This window comes from Dryobates pubescens, chromosome 14, assembly GCF_014839835.1.
Source record: "Dryobates pubescens isolate bDryPub1 chromosome 14, bDryPub1.pri, whole genome shotgun sequence".
In the NCBI taxonomy this organism is placed as follows: domain Eukaryota; kingdom Metazoa; phylum Chordata; class Aves; order Piciformes; family Picidae; genus Dryobates; species Dryobates pubescens.
The window spans coordinates 20,228,440-20,237,309 of NC_071625.1; the positions used below are offsets into that span (position 1 = coordinate 20,228,440).

General features: G+C 41.6%; 1 protein-coding gene across 1 annotated transcript in view; it reads right to left on the reverse strand.

The window, feature by feature from the left end:
• The window catches only part of TG (thyroglobulin), a 135,102-nt gene that overhangs the window by 24,150 nt on the left and 102,082 nt on the right, over positions 1 to 8,870 (reverse strand). Inside the window, exon 42 of the mRNA XM_054167162.1 lies at positions 292 to 456. Coding sequence (XP_054023137.1) covers positions 292 to 456 — 165 coding nt within the window. The remainder of the gene's footprint in view (positions 1 to 291; positions 457 to 8,870) is intronic.

Sequence of the window (8,870 nt, forward strand, 5' to 3'; positions counted from 1 at the left end):
CTAACACCCAGGGGCTTATGAGAGGGGAAAAGAAGGGAAAAAATTATATTTAAATCAACTTTTGGAAGATGTGGTAAAAGTAAAAGAAATTTAGTCTGAAGGAGAATCAAGCTATGAATATTCATAAGTCAAAAGTGGATGTCATGGACATCAGCATCACTCCACCAAAGACAGTTCAATTCCTCTTTCACAAGGATTCAGCCCAATTTGGTTTTTAAGCTTCTTTCTAGCTTTGTGTCAATGAAAATGTTCTGATTCCTTGCCGAAGGCATGTACTCTGCTACGGTGTACCTTAGTCTGTGCATCATTGAGGACTCGAGCGGGCAACTGGCGGAGGCAAGCTACTATTTCCTCACTGGTGGATGAAGAGCATCCTACATCTTCAGCCAGGACTGCTGCTTGAGTCTGTGCTCTTCTCTTTGTGATAATGGATGATGGGGAAAAAGCTGAGCCTCCCTTGAAGAGAAAGACAATATCAATCAACACATGCTGTGAAAGCACCTAGTCCCCTAGAGCACGTAAAAAAGATGAGATGAAAAATCTGCTCTGTTTCAGAATGCAAAACACTGGCATGTAAATCATAAGAACCAAGTTCTAATGATCAAAGCAAAGGGGACAAGGGTAGGCTTGATCAGTTCCAGCTCTGCCATGATTGTTTTGGAACACCTCTGAGAAGTGGCCATCTTATGTGTATAACATAGTCATAAATCTTTCTGAAAACTTTGCTGGAAGGAGTGAATATTTGCTGTGAGTCACATCAGGGAATGGAGAGCCCGTCCTGCAAGGTGAGACTAAATAGAGTTTTACTTCTTTAATGCTGATAAACAAGAACAAAAAGCAGACATGAACTTTATATATGAATTCATGAGCTATTTATACCTTAGGACAATGTTGGCATAGAACCAAATGGGTGTTATCTATTCAAATTGAGTGCAAACAAATTTAGGCTAGAAACATTAAGATAGCTAAACCCTAAGGAGTAGTGAAGGTTTAGAAGAACTCTGAAGAGGTAGTAAAACAAAAGCTTAAACCGAGCTGCTGCAGACCAACCAGAGCCAGAGCTCATCAAACACAAAGCACGGGCTATGGCTACAGTCTAAACTCTGTCCCAGACTCTTCTTTCCTACAGCTGTGCCAGCATGGAAAGGGCCCCCACCAAAACCAGATGAAAATTACTTATTGAAAATACAGGTAAATTAACATAAAGCAGATAAGATCTGACCCAGAACAGAAAGATTGGAATAGTTCTGATGTGGTTCAAATGATTAATTTCCAAACATTTACACCAATGTACTATAATAGCTGTTAAGAATAGCTTCTGTCTTCTCAAAAAAACTCCAAACAAACAAAAAAACCCCAAACAAACTCTAGATATATGATATGAAAAAATCTTGATCTACTCAACCAATTAACTTCTTACTGAATTTACTCAAAGCATAACTGCAACGCTGAAAAAAAGCATAAAACCAGGAGCAAGTTAAAACAAAACAAACAGAAAATCCTTGAACTGAAATTGTCTCAAACTCTGAGCCTGAAGAATTCTGTGCAGGCCTGGCCAGCACCCAGGACATTTTTTTTTTTGTATTTCAAACAAGCAGACCCATTGATACTGATAGGATACTGTAGCTTGTAACCAAAGAAATTGGTTTCCAAAAATAATTAGAAAGAAGCTATTGTTTGGATGTAGAGACAGACTTTTAGTTCATTGTATGTAGATTTTCCAGTGCTGCTTTCCTGAAAGTTTTCCCTTCTTTTTTAAGAAAGCTGGAAAGAGCATTGTTATTAGCTTAGTGACCAAGATGCAGATGGCTACAAATAAGCAAAGGAAGAGGTGATTACTGTCAGTCCTGGGGCACTAGGAGACCCATCTCTGGGTTTAAGAAGGCAGAAGAATGAAAGAAGAAGAAATAAACACCACTTAGTCTTATTCCTCACATCCGCCCTCAATTTAGATGAGAATTTGAGTGAGCAATGGGTTTTATCCTCAGGAGGGGTTTGTGGTGGCCTATTTTGTGTTTGCAAGGCATGATATTTGCCAGATGCTGACTAGGTGCACTGACTCAGCTGGTCATGAGAGAGAAACAAAATATCCTGGATGAGAATACCCCAGTGTGTGGGTGTGTCTCCCCAGGATGTAGATGAGAACACTGCTTCTTTTGAGTGGCCTTCAGAAGTGCATGTTCACCAGAACTAGGATGAGAGAGACTAGAACATTGATAACATGGCTTGCCACTCTCTCTCAAAAGAGTAGCTTCCCTGTTGTTCATTTGGAGAAAGGAATTATGTGCCTCCTTGGCATAGCAGAGAAACTAGATCTAGGATTGCACAATATTTATCCAATAATTTGCCAACCATCTTCCTTAGCATCACATCTGTACATGCTCAGCATGTTTTATCATGTATTCAGTACCTCCAAAAGGCACACATTTAAAACAAAACAAGCTAAAACCATAAAAAAATTTAAAGGCTTCTCTTCCCCAAATTCTGAAAGCTTCACACATTTTGAAAATTGCAGTTTCTGTGGAAATTCTGAAGCTGCCTTATTAAAGACTAAATTTAGTAGAAAAAGTACTGAGATCAGATAACATGTGGAATTCCAAAGTTCAGTGGGACCAAGCTAAACATCCTAGTGTGTGGTTGATTGTGAACATATCTCCTCTCCAGGACCTTAAAAGCTGTGTGATGTTCCCCTGCCTCTACAGACTGAAACACTGCCTTTGGGTCAAGCATTAAGCCAAAAAATGATTTTAAGATGTTCTGGACAGGAGTGTCCCACAAGACCTCTGCAAAGCTTCGTGTCACAGCACTGCATGTGTATGGGCTGGCAGAGATATGGTCCAAGATTGACAACTAGGAAAAAAAAAAAATCCAACTGCTGTGAATACATTTGAGAGGTGAGGACAGTTCTTGTTTTGAGCCTTACTCTAGCTGTGGATATTTTCTCCTTTTTGCAGGTTTATGTGGTCTTTTTCCCCCTTTTGTTGTCCATGGCAGTGGCCACTTCCTCAGTTTGCCTTTTTTGATAACAACCACAGTCAGGAAGCATGTTTTGTGTCTGGGGTTTGAGAGAGATGTGGTATTCACAACTGTTACTCATTTTTAATTTTTACTGGGACTGGAAGTGGATGATAGAGGAACTGGGGACATTATTCAAGCAGTATTTGAAAGCAATACCCTCTTGTGCATCTGAAATATGTTCCAGTCTCTAGAAACAAGGCTCTTCTCACCATAGAAGTTAGACAAGCAAAACTGTACCAATTTTCTGGTTTTCAAATTCACATCACAATTCTGGCTCATTGTTTGCTCATCCTCACCAAAAAGGCTCAGGAGCAAACAGGAGAACAGATGCTGGAGACTGCCCAGAATTACATTTCTTCCTTTTCAAAACTGTAGTTTTCACATTAGAAGGAAATCTTCCCTAAATGCTGTAGCCACATTAGAGCCAGGCTCAGGACACAGAGGATAACATAGCTATGCTCAGCATTTCCCTCTTTCCCTATAAAACCATAATTTATTTTTGTGTTTAGTCCCAGCTACCAGTAATGAAAAAGCTGTGTGCTTTTAAAAAAAATAGGACTATTTAGACAGAAGCAGAAATAGATGAGGAATTGTTCATTTCCATTACATGACACCCATGTTACCATCAACATGATGAAATCATGAACCAGGAAACCAAAAATCATGAGATCAGCTCCAAAATACAAACCCTGTGTTCTTTTTGCTAGTTGTCTGGTTTTTGATTCTGCAGAAATTCTCCTGTATCTATAAACACAGGAGTTAAAAGCTTCACATTTTTAACTAACAGCTGAGATCTTCAGGTAATTCCCAGAGTAGTTTTTTGGAAGCATATCTCTATAAAATATGAGATATACAATAAAATAGAAGAGAACAGAATTAACCAGGTTGGAAAAGGCCTTTGAGATCATCAAGTCCAACCTATTATCCAACACTATCTAATCAACTAAACCATGGCACCAAGCACCCCATCCAATCTCTTCCTAAACACCTCCAGTGATGGTGACTCCACCACCTCCCTGGGCAGCACATTCCAATGGCCAGTCACTCTTTCTATGAAGAATTTCTTCCTAATATCCAGCCTAAACCTCCCCTGGTGCAGTTTGAGACTGTGTCCTCTTGTTCTGGTGCTGGTTGCCTGGGAGAAGAGACCAGCCCCCACCTGTCTACAACCTCCCTTCAGGTAGTTGTGAAGAGCAAGAAGGTCTCCCCTGAGCCTCCTCTTCTCCAGGCTAAGCAACCCCAGCTCCCTCAGCCTCTCCTCATAGGGCTTGTGCTCCAAAACCCTCACCAACTTTGTTGCCCTTCTCTGGACTCGTTCCAGCAAGTCAACATCTTTCCTAAACTGAGGGGCCCATAACTGGACACAGGACTCAAGGTGTGCCCTAACCAGTGCTGAGTACAGGGGCAGAATGATCTCCCTGCTCCTGCTGGCCATACTGTTCCTGATACAGGCCATCTTGCCATCACTGGGTATTTTCTCTTGCAGCATCACTCAGAAGGGCTTGGCAGGGAACTGAAGCCACAGGCAGTTCTTGTTTCAGCTACCATTACAGACTGACCTGCTGACATCAGAGGAAGTTTGAATGATATTTTTGACAACTCAAAGGAAAACATTTAGTATTGAACTGCTGAGAAGTGGTTGCAGCTATGTTGCACAACCCACATGAGCAATCTTACACTGTTCTGAATTCACAGGAATAGTGGGAACGTTACAATGTTTGGCAATAGTAGCTACCGTAACAAGTGATGGCATTGGAATCGGAAGGCACCATACTAGGCAGTTCAGGGGCCAACAGATGTGTAAGCATTTATTATTTTTTGTCTAAGTCAGAGGTTAAGCTAGGCAGTACAAATTCAGATACTAGGAAAGGTTGCAGCTCACAATGGTGAGATGCCAATGAATGCAAACTGGTATGCGAAGATGAATTTTTGCTTTGGTGTCAGGCTGTGATTGCCTGAATTGAAGTTGGTAGCCCTTCAAACTTCCCTCTTAGGACATCATTTCTCATACACCTGCACTAGTGCTATTCTGTCTATCCCAATAATTACTCCATGAGCTCTTGCTACTGTCCTGATAAGATCATAAAAAGGAATTTATGGACTTGTATTGAGTTTGTGTGGCAAGGTTTAGGTAGCAGGGGGGTACTGGGGTGCCATCTGGGAGAAGCTGCCAGAAGGGACCCACTCTGGAGCAGTTTGTAAACAAAATCTCCCCCTGGGAAGGACTCATATGGAAAAAGTTAATGGAAGACTATCTCCCATGGGAGGGATCCCATGCTGGAGCAGAGAAAGAGTGTGAGGAGTCTTCCCCCTGCAGAAGAAGAGGCAATGTGTGATGAATTGATCACAACCCCCATTCTTCACACACCTGTGCCACTTGGGGGAAGGAGGCAGAGAATTTGGGAGCAAAGTTGAGCCCAGGAAGAAGGGAGGAGTGGAAGGAAGGTGTTTAAAGTTTCAGATTTTATTTCTCATTATCCTATGCTGATCTAGTGATTAGAAACCTCACTGCAACTGATTTTTATCACACTCATACTCTGTAAACCCAAATTATTCCTCTCCTCACATCATGACCTCTTGTTTTTCCAACCTGATTTGAAACTGAAAATCCTGCTTGAGCCATGTTTGTCTCTTAGAAGCACACAGAATCATAGAATTGTTAGGGTTTGAAGGGACCTCAAGGATTGTCTAGTTCCAACCCCTGGCCAAGGGCAGGGACACCTCACACTACATCAGGTTGCTCAGAGCCACATCCAGCCTGGCCTTAAAAACTGCCAGTGACGAGGCTTCTACCACCTCCCTGGGCAACCTGTTCCAGTGTCTCACCACCCTTGTGGTGAAGAACTTCTTCCTAACATCCAATCTAAATCTACCTATTTCTAGCTTTCATAGAATCATAGAATCAATAAGGTTGGAAAAGACCTCAGAGATTATCAACTCCAGCCTATCACCCAATACCTCATGACTAACTAAACAATGGCTTAACCAAACCACGGCTTAACCAAACCACACATGCATTCCCTTCAAATTAATGCAGTTTGTGTGATGGCTTCAAGACTGCAGACTCCTTTGAAAGAAGGCTTTCTGTCTGCCCAGAAATACACTATAAACAACACATGCAGCAATAACTGTAACACCACCCAAAAACTGAGATAGAAAAATATCTAATGGAAATAGTCAAACCAAAGAAATGGCACAGCAATTCTACTTTCCGAAAAGAGCCAGCTATGCAGTAATAGTTGTTGTTGTTGTTAAAGAGAGGCATTCTCCAGACTTAGATGTACTCGGTTCCCAGTCAGAAATATCTGTCACACCCTCTGGTTTGACCTCTGGGATAGCCAGGACTCTTCCATTTTCTGACTGCTGAGCTGAAATTCTTCCTATCACTTAAAACATGTCTTGTGTCCGACTAAAGCCTCATCTTGCTTGAAGCATTTAACCTGGGCTGACAATCACTAAGAAGTGGATTCCACAGTCTTTTTTGCAGCTAGTGCCTGAAGATGATCTCTTTCCTGACAGAAAACTGTGCCTTATTTCTGTTTGAGTATGTCTTCAGTTTCAGTTAATATCAGATTAAAGAGGTTGGTTATATCATATTTTTCCTTCCCGTAAAAACAAGAGATTTGCCACTAAATGACCCCTAACTCTTCTTTCCAGTTAGAGTAACAGGTTATTCACTAACAGACTGGATTTAAAGTTTTTTCAGAGGGTTCTTTGTTTGTCTGGTTTTTTTTTCCCCTGCAGAGTTGGTTTTCAGTATCCTTCATTGCTTTTCTTTAGACATGCAATTCTGCATAGCAAAAACTGCTTACAGCAAACTAAGGTTTCAGGGCTCTATGTGAAGACATCAATGTTATCTTTTTTCCAGGCTTTCAGACAAAGTTCATCTTCAAGAGCCTGGAGGAATAGAAATCTTTGGGACCAATGTAAGGAGTCTTTGTCTCAGCTAAGAAGTTATGTGGCAAACACCAGCATACAAAGCAGAACAGAATTCTCAGGTCAGCCCAGCAACGGAAAGGAAGACTGAGATAGAAATATTTCCCCCCCATAATCATCTACTAGAAGTACTACTGCTAGATAAAAAGAAAAGGAGGAAAGGGAATGTCCTCTTTCTTCTATTCACAATTGCATTTTGAAGAAGGAAGGAATCATTTTAATAAATGATTCTCAGCAAATCCCTTTGCTTTAATCAGAGGCAGTCCTGCAAGTGCAATGTTTCTCTCTCAAGTGACTCACTGAGTGCTTGTGTCAGATTGGTGACCTGAATAACAGGATATGAATACTTTAGAGATGATCATAAACTAGTATTTTTTCAATTGAAAATGACCTTTAAGATCATTGAATACAACTGTGAACCCAACATCACCATGCCCACTAAACCATGTCCCAGAGTTCCAGGCCTACACCTTTCTTGAACCCCTTCAAGGATGGGGATTTCACCACCTCCCTGGGCAGCCTATTCCAATGCCTGACCACTCTTTCAGTAAAGAAATTTTCCTTAATATCCAATCCAGACCTCCCTTGGCCACTTCCTCTTATCCTATTGCTAGTTACTTGAAAGGAGATAATAACCCCACCTCACTACAGTCTCCTTTCAGGTAGTTAACAACAAAATATCTTCTCAGCCTCCTCTTCAACAGACTAAACAATCCCAGTTCCCTCAGCTGGTCCTCATAAGACTTGTTCTGTACACTCTTCACCAACTTTGTTGCCCCAGCAACTAAATGTCCTTCTTGTAGTGAAGAGCCCAAAACTGAACACAGTACTTGAGATACAGCTTCACCAGTGCCAAGTACAGGGTCATGATCACTTCCCTACTCCTGTTGTCCACATTATTCCCAATACAAGCCATGATTCATAAGATGGCTCATGTTAAACCAGCTGTCAACCAACACCCCTAGGCCTCTTTCTGCCAGGCTACTTTCCAACCATTTTGTCCCAAGCCAGTAGCATTGCATGGGGTTGTTTTAATCCAAGAGCAGGACCCAGTTCTTGGCAATGTTCAAGTTCATACAACTGAGCAACAATTTTGAGCAGCCTGATCTCATGGGAGGTGCATATGCCCATGGAAGGGGGCTTGGAACTTGGTGATCCTTAAGGTCACTCACAACTTAAGCCATTCTAGTCTATGATTCTATAAATTGACCTTGTCCCATTGATCCAGTCTGTCCAGGGAACTGGAGAACTTTCTTTGCCTCTCTCCATTGCAAACACATCTATTCCTCTGCAAGAGTGGTGCAAATCATGGCTGAGATTTATTTTATTCTATCAAGCAAGTCCAACCTCTTCTTTAGAATACAGAATACAGAATTAACCAGGTTGGAAAAGACCTTTGAGCTCATCAAGTCCAACCTATCACCCAACACCATCTAATCAACTATGTGACCTATCTTTCCTGCTCAGTCTGAGAGCTGTCCCATTTGTAAGTGCATCTTTGGACATAACCTTACTTTTTGTAAATGCACAAAGACTGAGAGCCAGGCTATGGCAGGTACTGGTGAGAGGGATCAGGAGAAGATGGAGCTCTGCCCCTGCCTGTTCCCATGTGTGGTGCAGACATCTCCCAGCTCACAGTTTTTTAGTAATTTCAATGACATTGTACATCCCTTCAGTGGATCATTAAGGAATATGCATGCCATGTCCCTGTGACTGGAAGAAAGCAGTAAGTTCCTAAACAATCAAATTATAACTGATGGGGATAATTATAGGGCACTATGGTAAAACCAGGTGCCCAGAGCACTGGGTATAACACTGTCACAGCTCTGTGTTCAGATTGATTTGCTTATCAAGCTCCCTAATGCTTTCCCATCCCTTCAAAGTAAGGACTGCTAGCACAGCTCATCAAAGAGAAA